General features: G+C 38.4%; 1 protein-coding gene across 1 annotated transcript; it reads right to left on the bottom strand.

The window, feature by feature from the left end:
* Positions 1–2,264: 2,264 nt before the first annotated feature.
* LOC140565351 (POU domain class 2-associating factor 1) lies at positions 2,265–17,318 on the bottom strand. The gene is made up of 5 exons (XM_072691231.1): positions 17,230–17,318; positions 8,630–8,745; positions 5,587–5,629; positions 3,272–3,555; positions 2,265–3,177 (listed from the first exon to the last, which is right to left on the bottom strand). The coding sequence occupies exons 1-5, from the start codon at positions 17,243–17,245 to the stop codon at positions 2,842–2,844; spliced, it is 795 nt and encodes a 264-aa protein (XP_072547332.1). The 5' UTR covers positions 17,246–17,318; the 3' UTR covers positions 2,265–2,841.
* Positions 17,319–18,740: the final 1,422 nt, after the last annotated feature.

Here is an 18,740-nt window from a genome sequence, read left to right as displayed (position 1 = left end):
GATATAATAGGGCAAGTCAGTACAATGTTTAGCTCACTATTCAAAGCAAAGGTGAGACTACCACCATGCAGTCTGTAAGACAAAGACTGCTATTTGTCTTGTGTTAGATCATCCATTCATAATAAAGAATTCAGATTCAGCCCATCCGTGTTGTTTTGACCTTTGTTCTCAATCAACTCAAGCTGTTAGTCGAACAGAGCCTTTCTGCAAGTGACGTTTCTCAAGGATAACCCTGCCTGGGCTGGCAAACCGTGCTTGGCACTCACGGGCAACATTTCTTACATGTTCTATGTCAGATTTTATGAGAGTTGTTGAAAAAAAATTGCTTTACACATACAAGGAAAAGGATCCAAAAAGATAGCAAAGGCTGTGAATGCTGCTAGAGAGACAGTTGGAAGCACCGCCTACCTGGACGTGGCAAAAAGAGGGAGCTCTCACCAGCTGCCACCAGATTTCCTTGGAAGCAGGTGGTCACAAACCTGCAAGTGACATTAAAAGTGGCAGCAGGCACTGAAGGTTCAATTTGCACAGCACGGCACATACTAAATGCTGAACATTTTAATGCCCAAACTCCCAGATATACGCCTCCACTGACCCAAACACACTAGAGCTACAGACATTTTGGGATTCTGATCTGTGGAGCAATGAAAAAAAACTGGACTGTTTTAGGCCTATGGATCAGCGATGTGTCCGGTGGAGGAAGAATGAAGCATACATTAAAAAGAACACCTTGTCTACAGTAAGCACCATGTGCCCAAGTAGGCACCATGATGGTCTGGAGCTGCTTTGGTTTCTCTGGCACTGGAAACCTGGAGGGTAAAATGGTTTAAATCAAGTATCAGGAAATCCCAGGAAAACATCATGCCTTCTGTTAGGGAGCTGAAACTTGCTCATCATTGGATCTTCCAAAAGGACAATGATTCGAGCATAAGTAAAAGTCCGCCAAGGCTAAGTTTTAGAGTGGCCATCGCAGTCGCATGATTCGAACCCCATATCAAATAATTGGTGGGATTCAAAGAGGGTGGTTGCAGCACATAAACTTAAGAATATCAGTGAACTGGAGGACATTGCCCATGAGGACTGGGCCAAGATTCCTCAGGAACACTGCCAGAAGCTGGTGTCTGGCTATGCATCACATGTGCAGCTGGTCATAACAGCAAAAGGGTGCTCTACTAAGTACAAAAGACGCTTGTCATGAAGGAGTTGAATAATTCTGAGACTACAGCCGTCATTAAAAGTGGTATTTAGGTGTAGTGAATTTGGAGAAATCATTTGTTATGAATTATTAGTTATTACCTGTGTTGAACGATTTAAATGGTTCTTGTTTAATTAGTTTTTTTTGCAAACAGCTCAATATTTATTTTGCTAACTAAGCTGGCATGTTAATATAGGTCTTTAGTTGTAACATTTTACAACAGTTTTGCTGTACCTAGATACCAATGAAAACATAACTGTCACAATTTTCCATTTAGTGTTCCAGAAATGTAACCCTCTTGTGGCCAAAACAAATTGTGTTGAATGAAATAAGACAAAAAAGGATGGGTTTTAAAAAAGGGACTGTTATCTCTATTATATCATTGCTAGTACAAAAAAAGACACTTTCTCTTGCTTGGGTTTAGGTACTCTACAGTTGAAATTAGTCACAGTAGATCAGGTGCAGACTACAAGGCCAGAAAAGTGTTGTGAAAACAAAGAAACACTTCAGCCCCCAGGTAAGACAGGGGCAAGATAGGAGATAAAATTCACTGGCTTCCCCACCCCCACCCATAAAAGCGTTTTTTTTTTTTTTTTTTTTTTTTCTGGAATCCTCACAGGACACGAGAGTCCCTGAGGGTCCTGGTGAAAAAACAAATCTTCTCGCACAGGACAAGACACAAGGAGGGAAATGTTTGACAGTACAGGGTAGTGAGGGGAATCTAATGGACGGTGGGCTTTCCAGGCTTCAGAGCAGGCAGAGCACAGATAATGAAATGGTTCTTCCACCCTCTTCTTTTAGCTCATCTGAGCTTTTTACTCACTTACTGAATCCGTTTGACATCTCTTGCACACTGGAACCAGGAAAATCACTGTCTCTGACACATAATACTTTGTGTTTACAAAACATTCTTGTGTCTTTTTTCGCTGCAGAACAACAGAATTGAACCCTGCCACATCCCAAAAAAGGCTTCACCTTCACAACAATGTTGTACAGGATTTGAACTTTATATTTACAGAAAGAAAAGAAAAACATAAAGAAAAGAAAACATATAGATAATACATGCATGTGAAATAAATGATGTTTAATCACTACTTTACAGGCATTCTAAAATAAAAATCGTTAAACAAATCGCTGCTGTCCAATGAAAAACATGTATGTCCATTTTAGTCCATTTTTAGTTTCCTCCGTGGTTTGAACCCTGTAGCTGCTTCTGTACACTGTGTGAATTATTCTGGATGAATGGACCAATAGAAATGCTCTAAATTACTTTAGTACTTAACTTATTTTACATTGACTTCTATTCAAAGTTTAGAACATTTTTGCCTTCTTTGGTAAAGTCACCATTTTGGAGATACATGTTTTTCATTTGACAGTGATGAGATACTGCAGTTTTTAGTGTGAGAACAGATAAAGTGGGAAATATATATGATGTAATATATCGTAGCTGTCATGCAAAAATTTCTATTTTTGCCATTTTCACTTTTTGACACACTGTAAATTTGGCAGCTGCTCATTAAGTCTGACAGCAATGATACATTATTAATGTTGACATTATTCTACAAATTCGATCCTCAATAATAAGCCGTGCGATTTCTAACTAAGGATGAAGCCTAGAGTTTAAAAAAGCTTAAGACAGAAGCATCCTAAATGTCTTGTGTAAACAGGGAAGGACTGCAAGCATAGGACTCCTTTTGATCCTCCTCCTCCTCCTCCAGAAGTTTCTCCAAAGCTAGGGTGCCCTCTGAAGCCGAAGTTGGCTCCACCTGCTGGGGCTCTGGTTCGGGCATAGAAGCCGGTACAGGGGGCACAGGGGGCACGGGTAAGGGCAGAAGCTGGGGAGCGCTAAGGGGTTGCGGGCAGGGAGGGCGCTGCATGACTGGACCGGTGAACGTGGACAAGGGCTGGGCCCAGGGAATGTATGCCAGTGAGCTGTCAGGAACGTCCCCCTGAGGCAGAGCTGAGCTGGAGGGGCTTATGGTCTGAAACCGAGAAAGATGAGACAGAGATATAGCCTTCAGTTGTAGACTTCAGAGGCATTTCTAGAAACGGGTTCTTTGTCAGATTATGGCTTACCCCGAGGTTGGTGAACAGAGGCGTGTGTGTTAGAGTCAGCATGGAGGATGGGCCCACCACCGTGTAGCTGGGACACATAGGCTGGACGTACATGTCGGTGGTGAGGGAGGGGAGTGTGGGGATGCCTGGATCATGGTGGAGATACTCCGGAGGAGCCCAGTGACCCAGTGGTTGGAAAGTGGCTGAGCTGCTTGGCTGGGTGACCCAGCCTGGGCACAGGGCTCCAACGTCCACTGTCGTCTCATTCAGGGCACTCTGGTTCGTCCCCGGGAGACAAGAAGACCCTTCCGAGATGAATCATAGCATAGCATAAGAAACATACATGTATGTTTCCATGGATACCAAAAAATACTGTCCCATCAATCAAGGTGGGCGGAACTTTAGAAAAACCTCTATGGAGCGTAGCTTCGACCCGCAGTTCATAATACAGAGATGACACCCTCTACAACATGACCACATGACGTTCATGGTGTGTTAGCCTATAGTGGATTTTGTAATCACCATGGCGGCGTTCCCAATGGTTGGATGACATACTTGTGAAATGCATTCTGGGTATTGTAGTGAGAAAAGACCAAAAATATACAAATATGTGTATGTGCAAATGTGTGCAATCACCCAACCTTCATGCATGCATTTACACATGCACACATTTGCATATGTATGTATTTATTGTATTTATTGTTGTTGTACCTATTGTCTGTGCACCCTGTCTTGTGTAATGTCTATTTTTCTTGCACTATTGCATTATGTCCTATTATTATTGAATAGAATTGTTAGAATATTTTCAAATTAGGTAAAGAATCCAAAAAATGCATTTTCTATTTCATTTACTTTATGAAAATACACATAAAATACATGTTCTTTGTATTTCCATACAATATGTTTTAAAGTATTACATTTTGTATTAAACTTTAGTGTGTTAATTAAAAATACATGTACTGCTAAACTAACAAAAGCACCAAAGCCGGCCCAAGGCATACCTGAATTATGCGGCTGCTAAGGGCTCCAATGTCACCAGGGGGCCCCCAAGAGCAGCAAGATATCATGCTAAAAATATAGATTTTTAAAATAACATAATAATAATAATACAAAATGGCATCATGCAGGTAAAATTACTTTTTATATTAATTTAATATAATGTAAATTTAATTTAAGGCTTGGGACGGCACTGAAAAGCACATTTAATAGTCATGTCATCTGAAGTGTATAGTTTAACAGTATATTTTAAATAAATGCAGTACACTTCCTTTAATATCTTCACATATTGATGTATACATAAGTAAATATATATTTAATAATCATATTATTATATATTTAAGTGTTTTACAAAAAAGTATTTCTAAGGTTTGTTTGTATGCTTTACTACTTAGGAAGTGCACCTGGATCAATGGATCTCACTTACATACTAAAGCATGTACATTAAACTTTCTTGTAATGTAAACTGACTTCAATTTGAATGAAATATGGTGATCTGTATGGTCTCGTGGCATCATCTATTTGCATACTAGGTGTGTCTTTCCCCACTCATTCACCATCAAGGTGTAGGCATCCCCCCAAGGCTACCCTCCCCTATGTGTTCACCTATAATCTGTGTTGTGGTACACTTGTCTGGTCTCAATGGTGAAGGCTGTAAGAGCAAGTTACCACTTTCTTTGCAGCTGAGTGTGACTTTATGTTGGCTGAATGCAACAGTGACCCCTCATGCACTAATGTAGAATTATGCTATTAGCCCTTGTGAAGATGGTAATTGTTAATGTCAGTTATTAAAAGTAACATAAGGCCTTCAAAACTTCATACAAACTCAGCTTAAATACTCAATATAAATATGCTTAAGTGGCCATAAGTTGTTCCAAAATAATACATAGTATTACATAGCAAAATGATGTCTAATACTATATATAATACTATAATATAATAATACATAGTATATACACACTTTTAGAATGGTAAAAGAGTATTTTTCATATTAGATATACTTTAAAAATGTACACCTAAATACATTTTTCTTTTTAGTTTTTAGTTTTTATTTCTCCATTGTTTGAACCCTGTGGCTGATCTTCACACTGTGCAAATACTTCTGGATGAATAGGCCAATAGAAATGCTTCAGACTACTTAGAATGGTCTCTTATTTTAAGTTAACGTCCATTTAAAGTTCAGAACATTTTTGCCTTCTCCTGTAAAGTCACCATTTTGGAGATGTTTTTTTAATTGGACAGTGAGAATATAAACATGGGAATTCTGTAAAACCACTTTAATTGTTTAAGAGTGTCGCACTGGGGTTACCGCAATCAACTTGGTTTAGTATATTACTTACCGACATGTGCATATGATGGCAACGAGTTGTTGGGAACCACCACCTGTTGAAGATAGCATTAGAAGGAACAATCGTCAAAGAACAATCTTTTACATCAACTTACAGTATATAAACAAATGAGCTAACACACGCCTGACCAGTTCTGAATACTCACAGTAAACGCTTTTTGAGAACAAGGAAACTAGAATAGTGGGACACCCTCTACCTGGCCTAACATCACAAATGGTAAATTATGGTTGTCTCTTGTGGTCTTGTTGTCTCTCTTGTTGTCATTGCTCTACATGAAGCAAATGGAGGCTGGAGTTTCGTGGAGGTTTAGCTTCCTGGAAACTAATAACAATCTCCAGCAAAACCTGGAGTGTTTGTCAGAGGTCCATGAGTATAGGCTATGTTTATATTAGAACCACGACTAGTCCCAATTCTTGGTTGATGAGGTAATAAAACTTAAGCACCCTACAGGTGCACATGTCTATGATGGTTGGCTGTTATAAGCTACAGTGGGTGGAAGGTGGAAAACAGCAGAGCCACAGAAACATCAGCAGGAAATATACACTCCGCAGGCTCTTTTTAGCATACGTACTGTACAGTTATGCAGAAAAAAAGACTACCTTACCTTCTAAGGTCAGTTTGAAAAAAAGTTTAGGCACTATTGCTTGAAAATGTAAATTAACTGATGCAAGCATTTCTTGCACTATGAAGAATTCTGCAGGGTTCTGAGAAGGGGGTGGGGGTTTGGGACAGTGCTCCCATTTATATTAGACTCTGACTCCACTTATAAGAGGCGGTTTAACACTCATTTTCATTTTTGAGCTTTTACGAGTTTCAATAATAGTCGTTTGGTCACCCTAGGGCAAGAGACACTTTTTGTTGTTAGTTTAAATTGTTAGGTAGTAAACACAGACTCTGTAGCTATTCAAAATACACATCAAATACAGTATTTTTAGTAAATCCTAATGCAGTTACTTTGTCTTTCATAACATAAAAAAATCACAAATCAAAATAATCAGTGTATTCTGTGCAAAAGATTGGACAACCTAAGCATTGCAAAGGCTCAGATGTTTCTTCAGGTCTCAGACCTTGAGTTTAGGAATACATTCTCTGCCTCTGAATCTTGTGCTAACGTTCATCAGATATGGGCTTTTCTAAGCAACTGTCTAAAGATCTGGAAATAGCCCGTGAAAGGATAGCTAAGTATTTTTAGCTTGCAGTTTCTACAGTGCAGACTGTTGTTAAGAAATTGCAGCTCATGGGAACTGTGGAGGTCAAGAAGAGATCTGCAAGACCAATAAGATGTTTAGAGAGAACTGCTTGTATGCTGGTAAGAAGAGCAAATCAAATCCCCTAAATGACTCCCAAGAACCTGCAGCAAAGTTTTGCTGCGTCAAGACAGTGGTCCTCTGTTTTACCTTGCAGCATTGCTTGCACAATACTTGTCTTCATGGAAGAGTTACAAGAAGGAAACAATCTGCAAAAGTTCATTTGGAGAAAAAAGGGAGTGCATTCCATTAACACCTTGCCACCTTGCCAACTGTGAGGCAATGTTATGTTTTGGGGTCGTGTTGCTGCCAGTGATTTTGCAGTATTGCACAAGTGGAGGGGAGAATGCATTCCACCATATACAAGCAAATCGAGCAAATGAAAAGGTTAAGGCTGAAGAGAGGATGACTTTTACAACAGGATAATGAACCAAAACACCTTAAAACCAACAACGATTACTGAAGACACAGAAGCTAAAGCTCGTAAAGATTTGAAAGGGCCCTCACAGTTCGCTGACCTACATCATCACAGAATAGACCTTAAACAAGCCTCTGAAAAGAAGGGTGGGAAAAAAAATCTCAACTACAAGAATTGAAGGACATGTAGCGTGGTTTAATGTTTAACGGTAGTCTTAGTCTGTTCATGTGTTTTAGAGTTTTAATGTTAGTCAAGGTATTTTTTAGTGCTTTCAAAAGTGGGGTGACAATTGTATACATCCTACCACATGATGCCATCAGCACTGGGGTGGCCAAGGCAAGTATGTGCATCCACAACATGAACTATAACAGTATCTTTTCACCACTGCCGTCTCACAATATCCTCCTTTAAAAGCAGACTTTCTCACAGAACATCGAAACTATTTTATCTCGCATGCTGGAACCTAGGATGTCAACATTCTTGCTCTCATGTTCTCAGTGCTATTGCCCAATACTCTTGGCCATGTCCCGAGGGATTTTGCCCTTTTAAAACGTGCTGATGTCTTCTTGCTGGTGAATAGTCGGCTGTTGGCAGAAGCACAAATCTCTTGCATAAGGAACAATCCGAATGCTGAAAGCGGATCAATCCCAGATGAGCTGGGAAGCAGGCTGGTGCTGACAGTACCGAAAGGGAGCTCTCAGCTCTCGCTTTTTATATGAACCTGAGAGGGCTGGTATCAAGCACCAGGTTGGAAAATATTTATGTTTTCACGTGTTGTCAAGTGTAATTATGAGGTTGGTAGGCAAGCTCCTTTGGCAAGGCCACTGAGTGATTTGCATAGGCCGATGCCCTGCAGCAACATGGGGGAATGGTTTAACTGTCATGGAAAAACACCTGGATTATATAAGGACAAAATCCCCTTGGTGTTTGGCTGGTTTGTCGGCTGCCTTCCTCTATTAGTCCTCCACCAAACAGAGCCAGTGTCCAGCCGGGACTCAAACAGGGCATGTCCCAGAGTGTTCAAACACATGCGAAAATGGTCCTTTGTGCATGTGACTTCTTTAAGCATTGCAGATAATGCAGTCAATCTGACACTAAACAAACATCCATTCTTTATCATTTGAAAGTAGTCTAATCCCTGGATTAGGCCTATTCTCTTTCATATCTTAAAATGGTCTTTTGCTGTACTTTCATTAATGATAGGAGAGCAGGCAATCTGATAAGGCATTAAAACATGTAGGGACCTGCAGTCATAGAACATAAAAGAAAAAGGGCTAGAAGGCATAATGAAAACTGTATGTGTGCATATGCGTGGGTGAGTTTGCGTGTGAATGTATATGCGTGTGTGTGTGTATGGTCATTTTCTCACTGCTGTCGGGGGCACAGTCTTGGTTGTATTTCCTCTCTTCCTGCGCAGGAGCTCTTTGACAGGGTCTTTGACTCTGACACCCTGGTATGGTTTAGACGCAGCCTGCTCTGACAGTGCTGTGGACAAATACAAACACACACAGACACACACACACACACACACACATGGTTCAATTCACCACGGTTTCAGAAGATCTTCTAATTCTAAAACCTTAAAACCCTTGGACTGCAAGATCATATTTTTACAGGGTGCTCCAAAAATACCCTAGTGGTTCCCAGTTCAAGCTCTGGACAGTCTATGCTCTTGCACACTGTACATTTACTCTTCTCTAATGCCCTAAGCCTTCTACAATCCCTGACCTGGTCACCAACTGCAAATCCTTTGTGCTCTGGACGTGCTGGAGGGGCAGAATTGCAAATCCTTTGCTGTAAAGGAAGGATGTATATACAAACTTTGGAAAAGTTATAGGCGCCTGTGAAAAGTATGCACAAAAAGCTGTTCATCTGGGCAGTGCATGTGTCTTTGTTCAATAAAGCATCAATATTAGAATGTATGCAGTAAAAGATTAATATAAAAAGTAGCGATTTATGCCACTGTATTCATTTAACAATTTCCAATAGTATGCCCATGGGAGTATTATTTATAGATTAAATCAAAAGGCTATTTCATTATGTTAAATCAGGTGAGCTGGTGATGAAATTTGGTGGAACCTGGGGCTGGATCAAATAATTTCTTCTTAGATTAGCTTTTGTTTCTTAACTTCATATTTGAGATATTTAAGACATCTTACTTTTTTGAGAATTTCATTTAAGAATGCTGGACCTCAATATCTTCCTAAGCATTTTCTTAAATGTGTTCTTTGGGAAGCTTTTGTAAACCCAACTTTGTTCCTCAGACTAACTCACAAAAATGAGTCTCTGAAAGCATTGCCAGTGAGATATTAAGTTTGATAGGGTTAAAGGGGAATTCCGCTTTTCATTTGGAGCAGTTTCATGGAAAATGCATACTTCTAGAAATCCTTACAGAATCTGATTCCTTTGCAATAGTGGTGATAGAAGCCAGGGGTCACAGAGGTCAAATGTGTTTGTTGTTTTCTTTAACATCATTTACATTATTTAATAGCATTAACATTCTTTAAGCAGCGGTTAGCATATATTATGGATTATGATAGCATGTGTTTTTACAAAGAATTACTACTAAATAATTTGGAGCATTATTATCTCATTTACAGAAATAATTCTTTTACTTTATTTTAAACCTGCACTGTGCGTTATTCTGCAATGGCAGAAGAGAAATTGTAGAAATTGTAGTCAGGATAGTGAGGAGGGTTAGTCTGACCTGCTGTTAGAAGTTTTAGAGGTTTGTCAGAATGTAATGTGTTCACATAAATAAAAAAACTGCCTTGGTTCATTTGAGCAAGCTTCGCTTCATCATCCTGTACTTGGATATCTATAAGATTGTGTTCTGAGCTTCTTAACTAATTTTGAAAATTTTAACATCACATTGCAGGCAAGACATTGTACGACTTGTCAAGTCCTCCCACTGGACATAATGAAATATTGGTTACCGAGCCAGGCAGCAACAACACCACTGATAAGGAAATTCTAAAGTGACTGTGCAGGAGACGCTGTGTGTACATTGGGTGGTTGCTTTGTGATTAATAAAACTTGAGAGCAAATATAAAAGCAGATTTTTCTTTCTTTGAAAAAAAAAACACAGAAGCATTAATGAAAAGGACTTTCCGTTCTTTGTTCATTCACAACATGAGACATTAGGCGGCACCTATAATCAGCATTCATATTTAATCAAGAAGGAATTCTTGGTAATGATTTAAATTGCAATCACTCCATGAGTCACTGTTTGTGAACTCTACTGTTTGAACATTATTTCTGGCAGTAGTAAAAGTCTCTCTTTCCCACCCTTAGGAAGAATCTCAGTGGGTCAATATTGGCCGCCCTGAACAATCATGTATTGCTGTCAGAACAGGAACTTTAGTGTTCTCATGAGGGGCGATATATATATATATATATATATATATATATATATATATATATATATATATATATATAGGAGTGGGGGGTTCTAAACAACTGCAGGTCCCAAGATCATCAGTTCAAACTACTGTACATAAGAGCAAGTTGTTGAAAAGTATAACCACTTTGCCATGGTCTGGAAGAAGACCCAAACTGTCACTCACAGCTAGGAGAAAATTGGTTCAGGTGGCAAAAAACAGTCAAGCAAGTTTTACACTGCAATGGTCTGAGAGGCTGCCATCCAAGAAAAGAAAGCCCCTGCTGCTAAATCAACACCTTCAAGCTCTACTAAAGTTTGAGCTGACCACATGGACAAAGAAAAAAAACACATATATGTTTGGAGGAGTAAAGGGGAGGCATTCAACAACAGGAACACTGTACCGACTGTTAAACATGGTGGTGGTAGCATCATCAGCTCTGGAACTGTTTTGCTGTACATTGGACAAAGTGAATATAATAAGGAAAAAGAGGACTACCATAGAAATGAAACTTTTTTTTGGAACATGATTTGGTGTTCAGGACAATTATGATGAACACACAGGTGATTGTGGACTGGATAATGCATGCTAACATGCTAAACTAAGCTGTTGGAATGGATTTGAAGTATTGACCTCTGTGGACTGTACTTAAAAGTGGAGGGAGCAGCTGCATCACTGTCGGGCATTGTGGACAACCCCACCAATCCCTCATTCAGTCCCAGAAATCCGAGCAATCACTGCCAGACTTTGCAATAGCTCCTCAGATGTCTCAAACAAACTCACATGCACATACTTTCAATTAACTCATCCACATCTCTATCAACGCTCCCACCATGTGCCTACTTGCACATCGATCAGACTACTTGCTGCTAATTACTGTATTACACAAGAGCTGCTTTCTTTAACCTCAGTAAATGCTGTGCTCACCTATGCGTTTAGGTATATGTCATAGCACGCTACATACCTCTGCACCTAAGCCCCACCACACACATTCAGTACTGAGCGCTGTGTCAGCAGTGCACTGTCCCATCTTTATAATGTCTCTAATGTCTGTTGTTTTTGTGCTATTTCGTGTATTGTTCTGATTCCATGTTTGAACATTATTATTATTGTTTGATCTTTATCTATCTGTACTGTGGTGTTTCTGTTCCTTGTTGCACCATGATGGTCCTGGAGGTGGTGATGGTCCATTCACTATGTATTTGTACTCAGATGGAATAAAATAAATAAAAGCCTCTTGATTCTTTACTTGACTTGATTTGAAAAGTCTGGCCTATGCCAGGACACCAACACATTTAATTAAACTCCACCATTGACCCCAAAAAGTCCAATTACCAACCGGAATTCTGCCAGAAGCTTGTTGTTTCTTAAAAAAAGGGACATTTAACCAAATATTAAGTGCTGCTTGTATAATGCTGGCCACGTGTTTACACTGTGTTGATGTGTCAGACCACCAAAATAGTTACATTTGTGCAGGAAATTCTTGTTTTTTTGCTCTTGAAGATGTATGTTGCAACTCATTCTGCCCTGGAAACAGAACAAAATGACTAAAAAGTGATTACTGACAATACTGACAGTCATGCCCGTTATGAGTGTATGTAAACATCCGACCAGAAGTGTATGTGAAAATGTTCGCTTAACCACTTACAAACCACTCCTGAAGGCAGGCAAGTGTTTTTTGAATGCATTACTTTGGTATGGTTAATCCAGTGCCTTAATAAGTGATCAGGTGAGCGACTGGTGGATTTGAACAAATTCCACAATTACTAAAGAGACACAGACAAATTATTGCCTGTTGACAATGTGTTTCCATGGTAAAATGAGATTTATACAATATATGTAAACAACAACTGGCTTTATATTTTATAATTTCATCATTTTGATGTCTGGGCTGGTCAGTCCACTATTCTGAGAACATCAGATCTGAATTGAGGTGCTTGATTTTCACCTCTCTCTCAAACATTAAACCTATTGTGTATCTGATGGGGCAGTTTTTGTGGTCTACCGGTCTTGCAAGTTGCTAGAGTAGTTGTGTTGCAGGTGTGTTTCAAGTCTTTTTTACTGAATCATTACACTTGATTTATGTATTGCCCCAGTTAAGGCATTGCATTCTGCTTCAAATGAACAGCTCCTTAATTTCCCACTGATAAACTACTGTTCAAGTCTTTTTCTCTGACAGCACTACAATATTAGTCCAAGCGTCAATTTTTTGAATGAAATTGTTCTCTTTGAGACTCTTCAAAAGTTAGATTATCCTGACTTGGTGAGAAAAGCCTACTTTATCTCTATATAAATCAGCTAAATGATCTGATGCAACAAATTCTTTGATACATTACTGAACCCTTCAGATGTGGCCTATGTAAATCCTTGATGCCCTGCAGGAAAATTGAGGTGGTAATTGAACCACTACAGTTTCGTCTTGCCCGATAAAATAAAATCTGAATAAGATCAAAGTGGATTTCCTAACATTGCCCCTCAAGTGGTTATCAGTATATATATTACTTGTCTGGTAACCAACTGCACATCCACTAAACAAACTAGAAATGCAGTGGCTAATATTGCTACTTCAGAAGGGCTAATATTGCTACTTCACATTACTTCACAATTGCCTACTGTAAGTTTCCTTCTGTTAAGTATTTATTTATTTATGTATTTCATTTATTAGGATATTTGCAAGACATTCAGACAAAATACACCAACTAAACAGTAAAAAACAGTTCATGCTGTTATTGTACCTTGATTGTTGTCCACTACAGTTTGTTCATAATACAGGCAGTTGTTCTGGAACTACCGATGTTACCCTCTCATGAAATGTAATCAATCATGATGATGATTATAGTGTACTGTCATGTTTCCCAGCCCTAAAACAGCTCATACTCTTTTCTGTCAAAGCAGCATTTTCAGTTGTGAAGGAACAAAGACAAATATCCTCTACTCCTGGCATGACACTGCTAGAGGACTAAAAGTCTTATTGTTCAATGTCCTACATGGGAGCAGCACCTTTCAACCTCCTTAGGCCCTCAGTCAATTATGTTATTTTGACTCTAAGGATAAAACATGAGAAATTTGTCATTTTATTATTTATTATTATTGAACAGAAAATACATAAAAGGTTAAACCCAATAAAACTGTGATGGAAATATAATTGTTAATGGTTACAATTCCATAGAATTAAATTAATAATAAATGCAATTTAATTAATAAACATAAACATGTATTACATATGTCTTTCCATTGGTTTTGTGATTTCTTTTTTCTGCTCATAATTTATGTAGGGCTGTGTACTAGAAACAGTCAATTAACTTTCACATGATTTATTTCCAACCCCTGTTTTTGTTCCTCTGTTCTGATTGGATGCCCTATATAGCCCTATCAAAAGCAATTAGGGCTGAAACACTCAAAATATACACTGTAGAACTAATATTCTGGTATATTGAGATGTTGTTTTTGGAGACCTCAAAATAAGTTTATTGTTTTTGTATTATATTATTTAAATCTATCAAATATTTTGTCCATGTCTTTAAATTGCACATTGCCATATTTTAAGCATTTATTTTTATCATCTAAAATATATTTCCCCAGTGTTGACTGAGAGTGAAGGGTGCACTTTAAAAATGTAATAGCTTTTACATACAACATCAAACTCTTAATTTAAAACATCTTGTTTTTCTATGATATGGCAACTTTAAGTAACAAATACATCATACAGTTAAATACATCTTCTTAGAGCCTTTTTAAAAAAGGTTTAGTGTCTGCCTTTTATAAAAGCATTATTACAAAAAATAAAGTTTCTAAAAAAAACGCTTCTAAGTGATACCTCAGAAGAACAAAAATGGATTCTCTAAACCTCTAAACCTTTTAATTGGTCTTCCTATAAAGACAAATTTTTGTTAATGAGATGTTCACGTGTGAAGACATAACCTGTAGCAACCTGATCCAAGACCTGTTGAGAAACCCAGCATGCTGTGAGCACATTATGAGATGGAAAGCTGTGGTTTAAAGTTTGGAGTTCAAGCTAAGAAACACACCAAACCAAATACTTCTTGAACTGGCGGTGTATATTTTGTTGTCAAAAAAACAGTTGTCAGCTTTTACATTGCATGTCTGTCTTGTGTCAGATTTGTGACACATGCATAATATATTTCAGCCAGAGTGCTGTTAATAAAGAGCTTTCTCTGGAGCAAAAATGGAACATACATCAAGTATTTGGAAGCAGAAAAAATATATGTTTGCCACCACAGTGGATTCAAGATGAAATACTCCAGATAAGTAATGTTGATGTGTAGACTTTCAGCTTTAATTCAAGGAGTTTAACATAAATGTTACACTAACAGTTTAGGAATATCAGCCATTTTTCAGTTATATTTCTCTCATTATTTCTTGAGAAATTGAGGAACTAGAGTTCCCAAGTGCTGAATCTACACTTAGTAGCTGTTTCTATATGCAGTCCAAACAGATATTAATGCAAGTGAAGGAGCACATCAATGGGATGAAAAATAAATAAATAGCAGAACCTTTTGCAGTGTACAAAAAGAAGATATGTACTGGTGAGAAACACCAAAAATCCTGGATGACCTTGAAAGACAACTAAAGTAGATGATCACAGAATTCTTTCCTTGGCAAAAAAAAAAAAAGTTAAGTCAAGAGCACTTTCAAGAACGTAGGTGTATCATTGTCAAAGTCTACAACAAAGAGTGGCCTTCATGAAGTAAAAAAGAGGGTTAAGTTCAAGATCCAAACCACTGGTAACACGTAAGAACAGAAAGGTTAGTGCAGACTGATGAAAAAAGCTTGCTCTGTTTTGGAACAAGATTTTGGACAGATAAAAGCAGGATTAACTGGAGGATGGAGAAGAAGAACATTGTACATCATCTGCCAAACATGATGGAGGTAGTGTATTTGGTGTACAGAGGCAAAATTACAAAAAAATGTGCCAATGTCCAAATACTTATTGACTTTAATGTGTACTCTACTGTAGTTAAAAATATAAGTGACTTAGTAAAACCTTTAATGTGACATAAATACGCAAGGAACTAGATCTTAAACTGAGAGCTCAATGCAGATTCTCTATGCATGTAAAAATCAGTCCCAATTCCACATTCCTAGGCTTCCTTCCCTTGAATGTAAGCTGGCTAAGGTAACATTCTGTAGAAAACGTGGCAAAATTAAACGTGCTATCGCATCCATCACTGTCTTAATAGGTGTTGCGTGAGACAAGACTACTGTTTATCTCTCTCTCTAATGAAGCTGAAGGAATTTGTCATGTTTGACCTGCAGTTGATTGGCCTAATAGTCCAAAAAAAAGGTATAAACAATTTCTACAACTAACATCATATCATCATATTTTTCCACCTCCCACATCTTCACCCCAGGACTGGACTACATTACTATGACAACACTGGGAAATCACAGTTGTACAGAACTGCCTAGGAAATCATGAAAAAAAAATAGACTTGTTGTTCTGAAGCCAGTCGACCAACGAACCAATAAGCAAGCAAGCAAATAAACAAACTTCATTTGTAGTTATGAATCAACAGCAGCAGTGAGTAACTTCAGTCTGGCTACACAGTACAAGCTCGGCAGGATTTCAGGGGTTCAAAAAGAGGAAGCTTTGCAGCTGTGGAGGCTTCTTTTTTTATGCAGGACAGGAGCAATTGTGCTGTTTTGCATACAAAGATTAAGCCACCACCCCTCCATCCCCCACATGGGACTGACTGGTAGAATGTTTTTTTTAAACTTCCAGAGAATGTGAGGTCTCCCAAACGATAAACTCATTGCTGTACACAGTTTTATTAACCCTACAACAATAAAACACTGTACACTGTTGAGGCGGATAAATTCAGCCAAACTGAATAACCACTTCCACAATTGCAAATGGTTAATAATTACTTCTGAAAAGAAACTAATAATCACCCTGGCCATCTGGATGCCGTAAAAACAACCAATAAACTGACTATGGGTGATGGAATGTGCATGTCATTAACAAAGTAAAAGTCACGTCTGCATACTGAGTTAAGCTGGCTACATTAGTTCAGTGTTTAACTGATAATATACATGAAAACCCCAAACCCAGCAAGCGCCATCAGAGCCCTATTGTTACCATATGTCTAACCAGCCACGTAGCCTGCAGGACCAGGACCATAGCATGGAAATTAAGCACATTAATACTTTTATTTGCGCAGTGGACAGAGTCTGCTGTAAGCTCTCTGAGTCTCTGACATTAAATACATATACAAATGTCTACCCCAATCACTGCCCCTTCATCATGTGAGCCCACATCATTTTTGGTAAAAGACAGGAGTTGTGCAGTGTGTTAACACAATACCCACACTGCAAATTCCAGTGAGAATTTTGAAGAGTGGCTTAATGCACTTGGGTCGATCTCAATCATATATGGATAAGCACTTACTGTTAAAATAGGAACCTAGCTAGCTCAGCTCTGTTTATATACTTCAGACAATATTGTTTAAATTATGTTAAATGCATAATGCAATGGATAAAACTTGTAAATAAAATGGATTAAAAATGTATATATATTTTTTTCTTTTCAAATACACTGTATATATGCAATTAATTAAATTGTACTTACATTTTCCCATGTGCATACTCTGATTTACAAAAAAAAAGATATAGGTTATTGCTTAAGCATTCAGACTGCTTTTTTTATAAATGCCCTTGTTCGCCTCCAATTTGAACATCGATCGCTTGAGTGAGCTGCCTTATAAAAGCAACAGCAATGCAGTTTCAAGTGATGTCACCACGATGCAGAACCACCAGTTTCCCGCTTAATTTAAATGTCACTTGTTGGCTTTTTAGAGTGCTGAGGTCTTTGCCTTATTAAGCACAAGCCAGCATTTAAACCAACCTCAAACATTCTAATGACTGCAGTAAAGACCTATTTCTCAATTTGGAGAAGGACACAGCACCAACAACTCAGTGTCTTTGGGTACATTAAATACTGTGCTTTAGGAACGTATAGAACACTCAGGGAATTTGAGCTGCGTCCCGTTTAGAACCAGCTTTAAAGCAGTTCGTATCTTGATGAGTGGTTTAAATGAGAAGTGAGGACAGTAGTAAAGCTGGGAAATCCCGTGCTTATTGGTGCCATGGCGCCACTGGAGCAAGTCCCAGCTGTACACTACTAACAGGACACGTGCTAGAGCGCCCAGCTACAGCATTATCAAACTGATATCAAACTAAACAAACATCAACGTGTACATCAATATCAAACTGTCAGAGTGTTAGTCTGTCAAAAATGCTCAGACTCATCTGTGTCAAAGTACTGATCCAAATGTCCAAAAGTACTCATCCATCCAGTAGGTGCACTTGGTCCATTCTGCTGAAAAGGGTACTTGCACAACCAGCTCTGAATTGCTGGCCACCACTAAAAGTTGCCTCTAAGCAAAGATGTCTGGCTTAAAATAACATGTTTAATGTGTCCAGTACAACTTCAGCACAACTTATAGATTTTAAATAATCAGCAGGAAGTCACAAAGCTGGGAAACAAATGAAGGCATTTACAGACATTGCTGTAAAATCAAGAACTGGGTTTGTATAAACAACCAGAATGCCTCATTGATAATGATAAATTCTCTAGTCTAAATTCTTGTTCTTTGCAAAATACTCAAATGATTAAAGAAAGCATCTAAAAATATGCATCCCCTACAACAGCTTTACCATTAAAACCACTGACAGGTGATGTTAATAACATTTGTTATCTCATTACAGTGTCACCTGTCAAGGGGTGAGATATATTAGGCAGCAAGTGAACTGTCAGTTTTTGAAGTTTATGTGTTTGAAGCAGGACAAATGGACAAGCATAAGGATCTGAGTCACTTGACTGGGTCAGTGTGTTTTTAAGATAGCAGGTCTTCTGGCGTATTCCCGGTATGCAATGGTACTCTAGGGAAAGACAACCATTACACCATACTGTTGTAAATAAAATGTGTATTAAAATAGCCTGGGATTCCAAACCTTTGAACAGTATTTTAGTGTGTTTAGAGGAGATTCGAATCTGGTGGCCAAATTACGTTTGTGAGAGTTTTCGAACCCAGACGAAACTGTTAGGCTAGCCGATTTATCAGTGTCGAAAAGGAAGCA

The sequence above is a fragment of the Salminus brasiliensis genome, chromosome 11 (assembly GCF_030463535.1).
Source record: "Salminus brasiliensis chromosome 11, fSalBra1.hap2, whole genome shotgun sequence".
Taxonomy (NCBI): domain Eukaryota; kingdom Metazoa; phylum Chordata; class Actinopteri; order Characiformes; family Bryconidae; genus Salminus; species Salminus brasiliensis.
Note: the sequence above shows the minus strand (reverse complement) of the source record. Positions and strands in the feature narration are given on the sequence as shown.